Source organism: Argiope bruennichi, chromosome 11, assembly GCF_947563725.1.
Source record: "Argiope bruennichi chromosome 11, qqArgBrue1.1, whole genome shotgun sequence".
NCBI classification, from domain to species: domain Eukaryota; kingdom Metazoa; phylum Arthropoda; class Arachnida; order Araneae; family Araneidae; genus Argiope; species Argiope bruennichi.
Window position 1 is genome coordinate 38,155,407 of NC_079161.1, and position 18,113 is coordinate 38,173,519.

The window sequence follows — 18,113 nt, forward strand, 5'->3', positions numbered from 1 at the left end:
ATGAAAAAGACATCATATTTTGAAGTTACGTGTATTCTGTTTGGGGTCGTTGTCTTACTGGAAAATGAAATTTCCATCTAAACCCAAATTTTTAGCACTTTTCTTTAGATTGCTGCGAAGTATATACAAGTAAACCGTATCATTTATAATGCCATCTATAAAAATTAAATTTCCTACCCCGGATGAAGCCATGTAACCTCAAATCATTACGGAGTCACCATCATGTTTAACTGTAGGACGTAAATTTTTTGGATACAAAGCAGTATTAGGCTTTCTCCACACAGTAAGATGGTTGTCACTGCCAAAAATGTTGAGATTTCTTTCATTACTAAATATAGATTTCTTCCAAAGGTTATTGGTCTTCAATTGATGAGTTTTTGCAAACTTCAAATGCTTTTTCTGAATTTGCAAGCTGGTGAACGGTTTCTCTCTAACAATGCTACTTTTATATCCAGCTTGTTTAATGACATTTAATACAGTCTCAGCACTTACACATCTGCCTATGATTTGAAAAGTTTCTGCAACAAGTTGGATGAACCATATGGTAGTAGCAATCTAAAGGAAAGTGTTAAAAATTTGGATTTAGATGGAAATTCCATTTTCCAGCAGGACAACGACCCAAAACAGAACGCACGTAACGTCAAAATATGAAGTCTTTTTCATTGTAAACAACAGTTACACACACCACCACAGTACCCCGACATCAATACCATTGAATATCTATCGACCATACTCAAAGCAGTGGTCCAAAAACACAAAATTAGAAACAAAATCCATTTAAAACAAGTGCTGCATTTAGAATGGGGTAAAATATCTTCAGATACCACAAAAAATGGGTCGAATAGGTACCATGACGTTTAGAGGCCATTATAAGAGCCAAAAGACATGCAATTTAATAGTGACACTTTGTTTCTATGCGTGATATTGCAAAAATTTCATTGGTGTATTCTCAATTTTTTGAGGCAAAATTCTGCGTATGTTTATTTAAAATGCTTCTGAAAATTTTCAATTTAGAAATTTTTCGTTGATTTTTCTTTAATTTTACTCTAAATTAAACCCTTTGTTATGTGTAAAAATAAAAACAAGTTTGCACTTCCCTGTAATGTGTTATTTATATTGAAAGTCGCATTTATCAAGTAAACCTAAGGTGTACTCTCAATTTTTTGAGCCACTGTATGTGTTTTTTTTAAATACCATTATAATTTAGAGATAATTCTTTAAACATTCTAACAACATTAATCTCAACTTTTAATAAACATATACCCAACTTTTTTTATATATTTGATTTACTCAAAACATAAAATATTTTTTAAAAAATAAAAGAAAGTTTGTCGATCAATTATTCGTTTCGTAACAATTTAATAAAACCATTTCTAATTAAATCTGTAGGTTCGAAAAACCTCATTTATTTTATCGTTTGCTACTAATAAAATTGGTTTATCATATCATGGAGCAATGCTGCTATCTTAGACATTTAAAAAGATTTATGCAAGAAATTTTCCCGTTTTATTATTTATTCAAAACTATTGTATTTATATATGGTTATTTACCACAAATTCCTCAAAAGTGACCTAATAATCAAAAGAAATCACTGCCCAAATGATTTAGGAAAATAATCTTTTTTTTTTATATATATAATAGAGGGGAAAAAAGATGATTAAATCGGAAAAGAAAAATATGAACGCCAAATTTTCGAAACTCTTAAATCATTTTTCTAGTGTCCGGTTGGCAACACCCATGGCTCGATATAATCAATTTTCTAGTTGCAGTAAATTTAATATCGATATTGAACTCCGTTGGTTTTTAAGCTTTAAAAAAGAAAATTTTTGTTTGTTAAACAAATCAATTTTTCTAGCTGCAGATAAAAGATTTTGATTACACTAAGAAAGGACTGTATTTATTGAATTTGGGGATTTTAACTGTAAACTGATATTTGTCTGTAATGCGTCAGAGGTTTTAACTGAACCGTATTATAAGCTTATGTTCAACATCAGGTGTCGGAAAGATATTATCCGTTCCATTCCAAAAATCTCAAATAAAATACAATCATCTCAAAAAATAAAATATTTTATAAACTTAATCGATTATATGAGGAGTTTTTAACAATACATATGTATATCAGAGATAATTGCATATTTTTTATAAAAATCTAGAATTATTTGAAAGAATTTAAAATACTTAATGGCACTTAAACATAAAATTTTTTGAGAATAAATATGTTTGATACATTTTTTTAAATTATTTTAAATGAATCAAAATAATAGCATCCTTGTCTTCTTTAGTTTACTCATAAGTCCTATGACAGTAAATAATTAAAATATAAGTTAAGACTTTTCATCTAATTCTTAAAATAATTTCTTAAATCGTGAACCCTATACGTTTGAATGGATGTGAAGAAATATAATTGAATACGATTGTTTTTATAAACCAACGCATTTATTAAACAATTTATATGCGTTTTAAATATATACACGATGCTACCATCATTACGACTTTTAACGCTATAAAGAAGCCATTTTATTATCTAAAAGCATGCTTCAAGTGTTTTGTTGTTTCCTTTGATTTATAAGTGCAATTCAAAATCCCATTATGAATGAATGCGCGTTCTACGTTAATTTTTTGTTAATGTTTTTTTTCCGTAAAAAAGGAAAAAGGGGATCTCTTAAATTCTGAAAAAATTATTAATGTGCAATAAAAAGCGGAATGTGTATTAATAATGCATTGTTGCAAATTAAATAATGCTAATGACACAGCAAAATAAATCTCTTTTACCAAGAAAGCTTACTATGAAAAGCTGTTTAGAGAGTACTGGTTTCAAAACTAATATTATTTTCGTCAAATTGCCTTTATTTTTTGAAATACTTCATATTTTAACATTTCAAATGGCATATTTTGTCATTAGTATACGTTGTTTTTAATTTTTATATTTGTTATTTGTATATTTTATATACATTATATATAAACCGCAAAAATAAATTGTTTGTAACGTCGATGTTTGAATTTTTATATTCATTATTTGCCTGCTATGTCTGCTTTATTGTTTTGATTTTTAAATTTAAAACGTAAGAAGAAAGTGTTTAAGTCAAATATTAACGATACTTTCAGTCATACGACCTAAACTTGGAGGCCAAAATGAGCCTTTATTTCCCCACAAAGTTTGCAAAAACCGCTCAAAGTGCTTACGACCGTGAGGGGAAAAAAGTGATAGGAAAATTTGTAATATGTTGTGCTAATAATGTAAAGTAAACCTGTTAATTGCCAAGACAATTATTTTGGCCTTTTGAATATGAAATCGTAACAAAAAAAATGGAGATATCTTGATTTGGAATCAACAAGATGACTGTGCCACCTATAAAAATTATTCATGAACCAAATTTCTATTTTATTGCCTGATATTCTTTCTGCAGAAAAAGAAAAACAGAACTTAGTGGTAGAAGTGAATGTGAGATAGAATTGCTCACATTGTAGCAGTTCTCTTTAGATAAACTTAAAGATTTAATACTAGAATTTACCTTGTCAAAGCGAAATTCAAAAATGTTAGCATTTAGATTAAAGAAGAAAAAAACTGCCTCACCTTTATGTAATATAACAATTTACAAAACCAGGAAAGAGAAAATTTTCCCATACTGCGGCCAAGATAGATTATTGACATATTGCAAATAATATTCTTTTATTTCATATGGTGATTGGAAAGGAATCTGAAGATTATGGATTTTTTTTAGACGGTTACAATCAGAAATCTCAAATTTTCTAAAAGTGCGCAATAGCAATCACTGTCCTTCTCTGCCTAATGTTCACTGATGAAAATGCTAGAAATATCAAACAGTTAATTGATATTAGACTGATTGATTAATTGATTTGGAATAGCTATCCTGCAAGAATATCAGTGGTGTAGTAGTGTTTAACCTTTTATTGATCTTTTTTGTGTTGTTGTGACAGTCAACTTTCTACAAAGACAGCAAAGTAGATATGACTTTTTCATTTACTTACTGTCAAAAAACTAAAACATCGCTGTAAAAAAAGTAAAATGTCTTTAAGAAAAATGTTAATTGAAGAATATTCTCAGGAAGTTATTGGTTGATAGAAATTATTCTACAACTAGTTTTAATCTACTTCTTAACTCCAGAATGAAGCAATTCATTTAATCAATTAATTGGGATGAAGTAATTAAGGAATGAAACAATTCCTTGGGAAAATGACACAATTCTAATTTGATTCTTCTCGTGCTTCATTTCTTCCAATATAATTGTGAAATGCTTCTTGGAGTAAGAAATAAAAAGCCACAAAATAATATTTTAATGGTGTTCGAATTCTTTAATTCGGCAAAGATTCAAAATGTTCAGTATCTATGATAGATGCTATTTTGCTTAGTCCTGCTTCATTTCAAATTTTCAGAATTTTTTTTTAACCACAAAGAGAAGAATTATGAAGGCTCAGTGTAAAGTATGCATAAAGGTGTTGCAAAATTGGATGCTGATATGAACTCAACGGTTCATTTTTTTACATAGACACTTGTATAAATCTCCAATCTTGGTTATTTTAATCGGAAACAAGTAGTGTTTTTAATAAACCAAATAGACAAATGAAATACTGATATGTTAATTTACAAAACTTAATGCAATGCCTTCATGTATGTTTTTTTTTAAATATATCCTTAATATTGATCCATTTTTATTTCTTGAAATGTATTTCATTATTTCGTTCCTTAATAATTTTTCAGAAATTTCTTTAACTTATATTATACACAAATTTTTGCATTTATCTATTTTTTGATTGATATGTTTATTATTTTTTTTAGAATTTGAATTATTACACTGATTCAATTTTATTATTGATTTACATTTGTTTCAAATAGAATAATGTGAGGAGCAACCACAATAAAAGCAAAATCGTCAATCGTTATTTGTGTTAGATTATTAACTTCATACTTTTGAAAATTAAAATATTAAATTGTTTTTCCAAACATAGCAATTGCTTTCACAAAAATAAAAAGCAATTCCATTATTAAAATTATCTCTTTGGTCAGAAGAAAAATTTCGTTGCTTATTTTATTGATTTAATCCAATGGATACATTTACTTTTTAATTGCATTTACTTCGATGAAAAAATACAATTTTTTCCCTATAAAAAAACTAAATTCTGAGTATAATAAACTTCATTGCAAAAATATATATTTTTTTTTACTAAAACTGAAAGCAGAACAATCTTTAAACCTAATCTTCAGTCCCCACACACACCATTCATTTCGTGTTTATGACACTAAACGCTTTCACAATTTATAGCGGTAATTTAAAATGTCCATATTGAAAGGAAACAGGGTTTCCGCCTTGCAATTTTTTGCCACAAAACTGAAGCTGAATTGTTTTATGTAAAAAAAAGATGAAAAAAGTTCAGTTTTTCTAAAAAAAAAAAAAAATACATATATGCGGGCATGTTTTGAAAAAATGCGTATGACAGGAAAGAAAGCTTTACTAATTGTGAAATTAAGAATAAATATGGACCAAATATAAAAAGAATTTCTTATTTTTATTAGGAATTCGAATCATGTCATGGACATTTTGATGATTTAGAATCATTTTTCTTTATCAAATATCTTCCAAAACAAATCTTATAGATACTAATCGATATATGACGTACGTGTGATATATGACAAAGTTTGAGACATCTTTAACATTTGACAGGGTTGAAAAACAGACTATGAAATGCTCATTTCCCTGAAGCAAAAATATTTGGAACAATCGCTCTCGAGGCAATATTCGGAAAATACGAGGGCGATGAGAAAAACTTTGACGATATTATTGGTGAACTACTTTTCAGAAAGGCAACAGACAGCGCTAGTTGCTCTAGTGAAATCGGTGGCAAAATTATGCGAGTTACAGTAACTGGAAATTGGAAGATGAAAGTCGGCTTCTTGTTGAATCCCGAAGTGTAATATGATTCTTTCGGACTTGGAATTTATGGCATAAGAAGAGGGGGTATAGAAAAGACAGTCTATGGCATCAGTCTTTGGAGATGTTAAAGATACAAAATAGAATCCAATGTCATTTTTTAAAAAGAAATATGAAAAAATAATTCCGTGACCGGAACCTGTTTATACTTGCTAGCAGATGGATGGCTAGTTGGGGGGAAGGGGGTGGTCGGTAAAAAGATTAAATCATGCCCCTGGTGCCGATTACTCTCTCTACGCCACAGCTTAGAATTATCCCTCGTATAATACAAATTAAATCAATTCATATTCTAGTACAAATTTGAAAATTTTCAAAAACAAATTTTGATTTTTCCTAAATATATTGTCAACCTTTTTTTAAAAAAAATTATTCATTGGTAAAACAAACAAAAGAATTGAATCTTAAAAGTAAAATTAAGCAGAATGAATTAAATAGATGTTATACATTGTTTTATCCATTGTGAATATATAGGATATATTCAGGAACAAACATCAGACAGCAACAGCATATATTAACAGATAAAGATAAAATATGTGATTAAAGATGATACAGTTGGAATTAAGACGTACCCACAATGAGTCATTTTTTTCAAATCAGTTTACTAATACTATATATATAATATGTGGTTGTATGTCAGGAAAAATAAATAAAAGAATAATTGCTCTTAAATAATAAAATATAGCACACACTACTTTAAGCTCTGCAACTTCTTTTCGTTGTACTATAAAATGTTAAAATTGTTTCTTAATTTACCTCTGATGCACAAATTTATCATCAGAATTTAACCTACATTTGCTGTTATATTTCTTGGAGATCTTTCTCTGGTCTTCTGTCACATTATATAATATACATTTTAATGCAATCTATTTTAGTTTTTTGGGCAGAATCGAATCACATTGTAATTGATTCTAAAATATTAACATTTTGTATCAACAAGATATCACACGAAATTCAAGTTTCATTTGTTTCTAAGTATTTGATCTTGATACTGTAGACTGTGTTTTTATCTTCGCTTACATTGGAGCTGTAAATTTCTTTAATGTCTTGCATCACTTCTTGGTCAGTTCTATTATCAGATGAGGGCGGCTCCTTGGTGAAATTTCTTCCTGTTCTAAGTAGAACTTTCTCCAGGGCCATAAAAGGAGATTCGAACAGTAAACTGAAGAAGTAAGCGCACATAAAAGCGAGGACGACGTTGCTCAAATATATGAATACCTGTGAAAGAAAAGACATTTTAAATAAAGAGTGGCCATAAAAATAACTTTCCCTGTTTGGTGGCATCTACAGCTAAAACGAATGAAGAAAATGAAATTACATTTCATATGGAGACTGTGGAAGACATGGGAGAATGAATTCTTGAGGGGGAAAAAATTAGTACTAAAAATTGCCGATAGGGAAAATATTGTCTTTGCTGTTACGTACAAACGAGGAAATTTGCATATCGAGATGGATTATGTAAAATTCCTAGTGCGTGCGTGACAGCAGCGCGATGCATTCCTTATAAAAAGGGAAGGGCAAATGACCTGTTAGCAGTTGGCTCTTGACTATTGATGTGTTCTTGACTGTTGTTCGTGATTGACTGTTGATGTGTGTTTAATATGGGCCTTTTCTTACCTCAGCATGCTTTACTGGTAAAACTGTTCTACACTAAACAGTGCACGTGCTTGCTCTTAAGAATGCCTTGAGACAGAACATGAGACAGGCTGTTATGAGCATCGAAACTGACAGTTCGCATGCAACAGTGGAGAACATCATACACCGTATGTAATATGTTGTACACAAGGAAGGTCAGAATATTGAAAATGTTGCACGGCGTCCAGGGGACCTTAATATTGATTAATAAGAGATTATTTTCGGTGAGTTTCATGAATTCATTCATAACTGTACTTCCACAGCACCAGTATTTTCCTGTCGGCAACTTTTGATACTAATTCTTTTCTACGGAATTCCATACCATATCTTCTATAGTCTGTCTAGGAAATATGGATTCATTTCGTTCATTCGATTTCCCTATTCGGAGGCAGATGTCCCAATTAGTCAAAACTGTTCGAAATAAGCACAATCGTTTTTTAGTTAAGGCTTGATAGAGGTACAGTATCAGGAATTAAAATTCTATCTAGAACAATTAAAATTCATAGGAAGCATGGGAATTGCACAAGAAAGCGGTAACCATATGAGAAATTATAACACAATTACACTCGATTCATCCACAAACATCAGACAACAGCACCTACATGCAACAGCTCCCAAGTTCATTTTACTATTCATCATATTTTGATTGAATTCCTGTTTTAATTCTTATCGTGCTCGTTTTTTTATCTCGTCTTCTTTGACATTACAAGACCTGGTAGGTGAAAAATACTACAAAATATTTTTAATCTTTTAAAAGTTTTTTTACTAAAAGGGAAAAATCCAAAATGTATCTAACATTTCTCTTCTTTATGTTCCATCATCGCATCAGAATTTTGAATTTGCATGAATCATAAAATTTAATCTTATAATTTAAAATGCTAAAATCACTTTTTATTTCCATTGTCATATTTTATGAGGTTTTATCTTGAACTTTAACTTATTTTAATAAGTGTGTCTGTTTTTAAATCCATTCTACTTTTACCGTTTAATTGGCGAAAAATTGCCAAGTGTGGCTCTTGCGCCAATAAACCATGCACAACCAGCCAACCTAACTTGTCTAAGTATATGAAGAGAGCTGAATGGGCATTTTTACAATTGCATGGCGATGAGAATTGAGATTGAGTCCATCACCACCTACGACCCATACGAAATACGTCCTACCATGGAAATGGAGGTAATTCAATGCCACAATTTTATGAACTCTAAGGGGGAACAAGCCATTAGATTAAAATTTTCTCTTTTCCATATTTAGATAACCCTCACCCCCATGGGACAATCATGTGGAAAAACAAAGTCGGGTACTGTTCGTTTCAGTATTCTGAGACGACCATTTTTCGACGATTCTGTCTCCTTAAGGGGAGAGACGCAGAAGGATAAGTGCATTTCCGGAATTCTTTATCATTCTTTGACCTTGATTTTTGGCTTATTAGATACTCTTTTGTTCAATCTTTTTAACACGTGTATGTGAATATTGTGTCGTTTCTGACCGTATTATTTTAATTCAGTCTGCGAGTAATCTGAGTTTATTTTATTGTTAAATGTAAACATCCCCTCCTTTCATCTTTCCACTCACTCCTATTTTGATGAATAAAACCCATCTTAACGCATGTGCAAAAACGCGGTGGATTTTAGAATCAGTTGTCAAACAATTTATAAATCAAAGGAACTATTAAAAATAAACTGCATATTGCAAGGCCCTTGGGAAATAATCAGATGGAAAAGCAAAGTTGGATATATTTATCAGAGAAGCTATTAAAAATGAACTAAATATTGCACGGCAATCAGAGTAGTATAATTAAAAGAAATTTAAAATTTTGAAATTGTGTGAAAATACATGCTTTTGTAATAATGTTCTGTATATATTATTTTGCTGGAGTTATTATAGAAAAAGGATAAAGTTTCTCTTAATTAATTAGAATTCTAATCAAAATTTTTAAAAAAATCTCTCCCATATCCACATTTTTCGGCCTCCAAACTGTATCTGAGCTAAATTTAATAGCTTTTGATTAAGCAATCGGTCCTGTAGAGCGGCTACACATTACATATATTATTATTTGTTATTAGTACAAGAAGAGATAGATTAGAGTGTTGTTTAAGAGGTATTTCGAATACTGCTTGTACAGTGTTCAAAAATGAAAAACATTTTTCATTATGAAAATGAGAGATAAAAAAAAAATTCTCTTACGAAAGCTCTGTGAGTCGTTTCAATTACTGTCCGAGTGCTGCCGATATAGATGAACTGTATGATGGGATGGATGAGGTATGCCATATATGTCAAACGACTAAATGGAACGAACGCTTGCCAGCTCAAAATGGATGTAATGATGCCTGAAATAAATAATAAGACTAAATTAATTTCGAAAGTAATAACAAGACCAATTTTATTTGAACAAATAGTGTACAAAAAAAGCATTTAATGTAAAACTATGCGCATGCCATAAGCCATATTCACATATCAATAAGATTACAAAGGATGGAAAGAAGGTTTCCATTTTCAACTCTTTTGTTGTGATAGTTTTTTTTTCTTTTTAAATTGGTTTGTTCCATATTTATATAACATTTCAATTACACCAGTTATTGTTAATCAATTAAATAACAAAAATAATTATTCGTGAATTTATAAAACACATTTTAGAAGACGAATCAGTTATTAGAATGTCACATTAAGTGATATTTGTTTCTTTTTAAAAAGAAAGTTTTATACCAAATTGGTCATATAATCATTATAATTTAATTTTTTTTACCACATTGGACCCGACAAATAAAATGTCAAAAATGATGAATCATTCTTGACTAATTCTTGTTTTCAAGCAATTTCTTATCATTTTAAATCTCCAGGTAACCTTTTTCCTGCTGACACGATGATAATTAATAAAGGCATTTTAATTCTCAATTTTATAAGAAAATTTATATATAATTCAAATAAATTACTTATAAATATATATATCAATTTTGTTGTCTGGAATATAAAACTCGACTACAAATTTTGATTTCATTAAATGAATTCAATACGTTTTACAAACTAGTTGACGTTAAATCTTAACAACATTTGGGAAGATTGTCTTCAGTCAGTTTGAGAAGATTATCTGAACTGTATAAAAATAAATTCATGGTCGTAATAAATTTCGAATCTTTTCTTTAAAACATATTAGGACTTTAAAATATAACAAAAGTTAAATTGTCACGTTAGCTGTCTGCAAATATATTTGGATTCTATTCACCATTTTTGCTCCAGTTGATGGACTGGGAATGTGCATGGAATCGTGATGCTTCTTAAATGTAAGTAAACTGCTAGATTGAAGCAAAAAAACAAAGCATTTTCATTTCTCAAAATCAATCAGTGGCATAGGGCCTGATACTCTAGCACCATATGCAAACTCTTTGAACCGACGCAGTCTGACTACAATACATGGTTCATTCACCTACTATCTAATGTCTACAAGCATTTGTCCATTAAAGTCTAATACAAAGGATGTTGAAATGAAAAAGTACGAAACGACGCTGTGGGTATAAATGAAGACTTTATTCAAAGTATACACCGGAGGTCTGAGCACAACGATCCCATTGATTAACGAGCCGAAGGATTCCTTGTTTCCAGAATTCTTGTGTCCGTGACGGAACCCAGTCCTTCACAGCGTCTCCTTGAGTTCACCGTCCGAGTTGAAGCGCTTCCCTTTCAGATGTTTTTTTAGGGGATCAAACACATGTAATCGCAAGGCGACACATCCTGGCTGTAGGGCAGGTGGTCGGGCTGCTCCCACTTAAACTTGGCCAGTTCCGCGTGTGTAACCCTGGAGACGTGTGGACGCGCGTTTTCATGGTGCAGAACCACACCCTCCGTGAGTTGCCCCGGTCTTAATGGACCTGCGTAGTCTTCGGCTCCAATCGCATCCCTGGATGTCTCGCTACGTTCTCCCATAACAGCGTACACAAATATGTTAACGGTTACGTTGTTAGGACGTTTACGACATTAGTTGACAACCAGTCTTGGATGTGTCATTAGCATTCCGTTCCTAAATCTGGAAGTGAATAATGCTCATTAATTTCAAGGTTTCGCAACACGTGCGGAAATTTTTTTCAATGTTCCATTCTTTTTGGACCCATGCACGAAGTGCGTTGCTGACAGGCTTTCTAATATGCTTAATGTAAATACGGTTTTCGAAATATTTTATACGGAGTATTTTGAAGTTCTCTATTCTAAAATTTGAGGATGTTAGTGATAGACTTTCTTCTTACCTCCATTTCCAGTAATACATGAAAAAGTGACCCATGCAAGAGCCAAAGACCAGGCTAGTTTATTAGTGCATGTATAAACTGTTGACAGCACTATACCAGGAACGTCGCCTTGATTCCACTGGTAGACGCCATAAAGCACGCTCAGGCCCAACAAAAAGGAAGTCAACCAACCACTTAAGTTCAATAACTAAAAAAAGAGAAATAAACACCATAACGGTTTCATTCAACTCTGAATGAATGTTATAAAAGAATGTTTCAACATGAACGTGTGATTCACTTATTAATAAATTAGAGCAAAGTTTCTTAAACGGAGTATTGAGAGCTGATATCGTAGAAATAGATAGTTGTCAAATAAATATTCACAGGTAGTTCACGTTCAGAGTTTCAACAAAAATAAGCTTAATTAGTTTCAAAAATTAATTTGCTTTTTTTATTTTCGCTAAATAGTTATTTTTAAATATACATTAATTTTAGTTGCCACAAATTATTAATTTTTTTTTTTTAATTTTCTAATTTTGGGTTGGTGTGGGTTATCAATTCTAAAGTCATGAGCAGAAGCATAAACCAGTCACTTAGCACAATATTTAAAAACTTCCTCAGGTTTAATCTCTTCCTTGAATGCAGCTGATCGGAAACGAAGCACTCTTTGTTGCTCAGTACAGACGGGGCGACGGTAAATAGAAACAAGTGTACAACATGTAATATAAAATACACAATACAAAGAATTGTACGTCAAATATCCGAATAAAAAAAACGAAACTAATAATAAGCAAATAATGTCACAAGAATAAATAAAATATTTATTCCTGTGTATTCACTTTATTATTCATATTTATAAGCGGTCTTTTTTTTATATTAATTATAATAAATCCTAGGCAAAATATAATTTGATATCAAAATCCTTACCGATACGTTTTTTCAGTTGTTAAATTGTTATTTCATATGTGTTATGGAGATAAATGATCATTTGATCCAGACAGCTTAAAAAACACCTTCGTATCGAATTGAATCTACCATATTATTTACAATTATTTACTATGCATATTTTGAGTATACAGGAAAGAAGATATTAATAAACTGAGTTTAATTCTGACTTTATTACAGCAAAATAATTGTAAGTTTTTATTCTTCTAAACAGCAAAAATCCCATTTTTTTAGTAGGGCCGCGATGGCCTGGTGGTAAGGTCTCGGCTTCGAAACCAAAGTGTTTTAGGTTTGAGATCTGATTCCACCAAAAGACCGTCGTGTAAGCGGGTCTGGTGCACGTTAAATCAGTCTGGGCAAAACGTCCTCCCGCTGGTGTTGTGTGGAGAAGGGGGTGCCAGCTCAGGTCTCGTCCTCGTCATCTGACCGCGGTTCAAAATGACGAGTTCCTTCCCAAAATAGCCCTAGTGTTGCTTTAAAGGACGTTAATATAACTAAACCAAAACAATCCCATTTTTTATTTAGATTTTCCCAATTTTGTTTTTTTTTATAAATTTTATAGCATGATTACAAAAGGAATCAGATTCTTGAAATACGCAAAAAAATGATGCCACAAATTAAGCCTGTCATCTACACTTTTACAATTAAGTATTGTTTATGGAATTGCTGCAACAAATATTCTGAGAAAAGTATATTATCAATAAAAAAAATTTTGAGCTGAAAATCCAAAAATTTTATTCTTACCAAAGGAATGTGACGTTTTTTCTTCGTTGCCAATAAATAACCCACTGTCAACCCCACGCAATATGTCGAGAAGTGCAAATACGTCCTGAAGTAACCTCTTTCTATAAAATGGTTTATGTCTCTAGAAAAAGCAATAAAAAAAGTTTTTATACTTGTTCATATTTCATTAGCTTATACGGTTTGTTCCAAAAGGATTATTTATAAAATAGAACATGGAATCGCAAATCAGAAAAAACGACTTCTAACAGAAGGTACTATCAACAAATTAAGACAAAATTTCGCCAGGAGAAAATGTATAAGACAAGTTTAATGGAAGACAAATTCTTGTTATTTATAAATGCGGATGTATATCTATGTGTATTTGTTTGTTGCCCTCAAATAGAAAATAAAAATGACCACTTGGAACCATTTTTTAAAATTTTAATTAATTAAAATTTAATCTAAACTGTAGCATTATTTATTGATAATTTCGAAAAATATTAATTCGAAAATGTGGATTTTTGCAATAAGTTAAAACTCATAAAATTAAAATTTGAATCAATTTGAATGTCATGTAGTTTGTCCTTGTATTTTGCTAGCTTTTTCTTTTTAAATTTTGTGCAAAATGTGTAGCAATACTTTATATTGATGGAATAAAATTTGAACCATTTTTGCTATTTCTACAGTTATTCAATCCTGGTTTGCTTGTTTTTTTTTCTATTTTTCAAAGCTATGGAATCAAGGATATTCTTTTTATATTCTTCATTCCTTGTCGAGATAAAAAAAAAAATTTTTTTAATATTTTTGTAGAATCTATCAACAAAGACTTCTAAAAATTTGAATAATAATATATCTCATTTGCTGGAAGATAGTTATATTTTTCTTCCACATAAAATCCACATAAAATATGTTCATATAAAGCCTTTAAAATGTTTCATATCATTTTAATTTTCAACATTTCACATGGAAAAATTTGTTACAGCTGCGCTTAAAAGAACAGGAAATGTGTTAGTTTGTAAAATGTACATTCTTTTCAAGCGAAATGTGAAATCATGCGACTGCATCCCACTAAGGAACTTCATATGCCCAATAAGTAGTATTAAACACTATTTTGACCATAAACACTACTAAGGTAACAATGCTCCAACGTTTTCATCAATTTAATATTTAAAAATGCTTTACTAAATTAACCATGACTACATCGTTACGTATAAAATATTTAATGGATTATAAACTCAACCAGCCCCTAAAAGTCAAATGATCCACAAAAGTGGCAATAGTTTACAATATTACAATTGCATAAATAATAGAATATGAAGCGAATATAGTTTCAGAAACTTTCTTTGAACTCTTTCTCTTGGGTACTCCTAAGATTTATTTTTGATACTGCTTCCTATTTGACATTGTATCTACCAGGTTGCGTGCGATTTGCAATACTATTCATACAATTACGTTGCTATATTGCTGTAAGTTTGTTTTCATTAAAATCTTGTTGCATATATGGTACAATGCTGCGAGAATTCCGGATTGCGTTTTCAACTATTTATTCTTATTAAAAATTACATAAAATTATATACATTATTTACAATAAAATTATTACTATGGATGTAAATTATTAGGATACTATGGCCAAAATATACCAAAAATATGTTAAGCTATACCAAAAATATGTTTCTCATCCTTTGCACAGAAGCGATGCCAGAATTGCATCAAATTTGCTTAGCAGTGCCATCTAGAGGACCAAAACTCTTTAACAAATTATGTTGCAAATTTTAACGAATGCGTCTGTTTCTTTTATATTTAATTCAATAGCAAAGGACTCCTTCCATTGTCTCTTTTTCGTTCGAGAATAACATTTATGTATGTTTGGTCTAGTGACATACCGCTGAAGTGGGACAAAAGGCTACAGATGCTCTGAGAACTATGAATAGGGTCATCATGAAGACAGAGGAATTTTTTTTAGGTGGTGAGAAAATTGTTTTGGAAATCATTTACCTTTATTAAGTCATTGAAGATCACTCGGGGAAAAATATCCTTTTTAAGGCACGACCGACTTATTCTCAAAATTTATAAAGCGACCTTTGGAACAAACATAGCATTTGTATGTATAGTTTATAGAGAATTTAATGTATCTATGAAATGTGTTATAAAATTGGTCTACTCACTCTGGATGATTATAGACATATATCGCTGTAGGATGAAGGTTATAGTATACGTTCGAAATGGCCGAGACCACAATGCCAGAAATAAAGATGATACCATTCATTAGAAAAGCTAATTTGGGGTTCCTAGAAAAGAATTTTAGTCAGGTTTGTTTGTTTTGTTGTTGTTTGTTTCTTCTATATAAAAAGAATGCAAATGATACCATTCAGTTAAAATGTAACTAAAAATTGCAACATTTTACGTCTCTGAATACAAATTATTATTAATCTTCAAGTGAGCCAACATGAAAATAATAGTATCTTAACAAAACAAAAATAAAATTACAGCATTTTAATCCAAATGTACTTCATTTTTATTTTCTTTGTGACAGTTCTAAAGAGTACTGAAATTTGTTCAATTTAATTTTACAGCGTAATTTAAAGCGTTAAATTTTACACAATTTTATTTAATTTAACTTTTTTAAAGTTTGTAAAGATGGAATTTTGTAATGGATTTCGAATTCATTTTTTTAAAGTGCTAGAGTTTTAAGATTTTGTAAACTTACATGATCTTACTGACAAAATAGTATGTATTATTCTCAGATTTTATTACCACTTATTGTAGTTAAATTTTGTAAATAATAATTGAAATTTACTTATATGTTGTTAAACCTTTCATAGCACATTCTATGAACTACAGAGGGGAAGCATTGGTAAAGAAACAACAAGAGAAATCGTCTCCCTCCCAATTGCGTACCAGCCCTTTGTAGGACTTGTAAGGAAAGCCCAAAGAGATGAGACTGAACAGAGCGATGACAGTCATCTGAATCTGATCAGCTAAGCCGAACACATCAGGTGTACACACAGGTAAACAAATAACTTTTTTTTTTGTCGTACGAAAAAAGAATATGAATATAGATGCATATCAGACGATGAGTGAGTGATTATATGTATGAGCATACCATGATCAATGTTAATAAATGTATGGCTTTCTATTACGGGTGCTCCGTATATGTATGAGCATGGCATTATAAATGTTAATAAATGTATGGTTTTATTACATTTATCATATACGGGTGCATATATATACGTACATACATATACGGGTGCTCCGTATATGTATGAGCATACCATGATAAATGTTAATAAATGTATGGTTTTCTATCACGGGTGCTCCGTATATGTATGAGCATAACATGATAAATGTTAATAAATGTATGGCTTTCTATTACGGGTGCTCCGTGTATGTATGAGCATACTATGATAAATGTTAGTAAATGTATGGCTTTCTATCACAATTCTAATAAGTAATTCATTCTCATAAGATTAAATAAATAGCGATAAGGTTTTAATTCTTTAAAGATTAGACGGCGGAGATTGTGGTCCGTTGAAGTTGGGTGCTCCGTCCAAAAACCCCATCACTGGTGTGTCATCAAATAAGTAAACCTTCCATAGCTTCTTCTGAAATTTAAATTGCATCTAAAGAACTGCTTCAATTTTCACTTTAAGCACATATAAGCAATCCTTCCTCTACTCAACTGACGCCCCAATGGTACATTAATTTTGTTTTTCTCTCTGCTACTAATTACCTCAAACTGAGCAGAAGTGCACAAGCACAAAGGCTCTTTACATATCTAATTCAAGAAAGTAATGTGGTTAAATTTGGGTTCCATACATGTAGTGCCGTCTTGTAAAGAATTTGAAAAAAAATCTATGATATTTATAAAAATTAATTTTAAATCTAGAGGTGAGAGAAAAACTATAATTTTAAGAAAACTTCCATTTAGCTTTCTAGTAAAAGAATAATTTTTAAAATTGTATTTGTGGCATTTTAAGATAATATTTTTGACTGTTAGTTTCAACAATAGCTATCCTTGAATTTCAATAAATGATTAGAGGATGAATTATACAATACCTGATGTCCAGCTATGTAAGAATAAAGAAGCAAAATGTTTGAAAAAACAAATTAAAATTGTAAAAGAAATGTTTACCTACGATAGAAAGTGGTCATGCTACCAATTAAAGTGCTCGAAGAGCATCTATCGAGAAATCTCAAATAAGCAATTTTTGTTGAAAACTATCACGTGTGGGGAAAATAAGTCAATTGCAAAAATATTGACCATTGATCGTGTAATATGGTCTTTTGCAATGGTCACGCAATAAAAAAAAAAACCTGAAATTCCTCGCGATTACCATTTTGGTAACGTCTCCGCTGATCAAAAATTGACTTTTCTCACAAATATTTGCACTTGGAGACCACTGTTATTGCTCTAAAGCGAAATTTCGGTACATTTATAAAAAATAATAATTAACGGTAAAATCGAATGATATAATTTTTGAATATATAGGCTCACCTTTTTAAGGGAATAAGAACAAACAAGCTTAAAAAATACATGTGAGTATCCACTGGTATATACCACGTCCACTGCAAGCACTGGAAGAAAAACCAAGATTACATTTATTTAAAAATTATTCATTACTTTCTAATTACTTAAAAATTTACAGAAAT

At 30.7% G+C, this 18,113-nt stretch overlaps 1 protein-coding gene across 1 annotated transcript in view; it reads right to left on the reverse strand.

The window, feature by feature from the left end:
- Positions 1–5,565: 5,565 nt before the first annotated feature.
- LOC129957346 (nose resistant to fluoxetine protein 6-like) overlaps positions 5,566–18,113 on the reverse strand; it is a 38,069-nt gene continuing 25,521 nt past the window's right edge. The window contains exons 11-16 of the mRNA XM_056069631.1: positions 17,959–18,038; positions 15,629–15,751; positions 13,485–13,605; positions 11,817–12,003; positions 9,766–9,908; positions 5,566–7,163 (exon numbers count right to left, since the gene is read on the reverse strand). Coding sequence (XP_055925606.1) covers positions 6,900–7,163; positions 9,766–9,908; positions 11,817–12,003; positions 13,485–13,605; positions 15,629–15,751; positions 17,959–18,038 — 918 coding nt within the window. The 3' untranslated portion in view covers positions 5,566–6,899. The remainder of the gene's footprint in view (positions 7,164–9,765; positions 9,909–11,816; positions 12,004–13,484; positions 13,606–15,628; positions 15,752–17,958; positions 18,039–18,113) is intronic.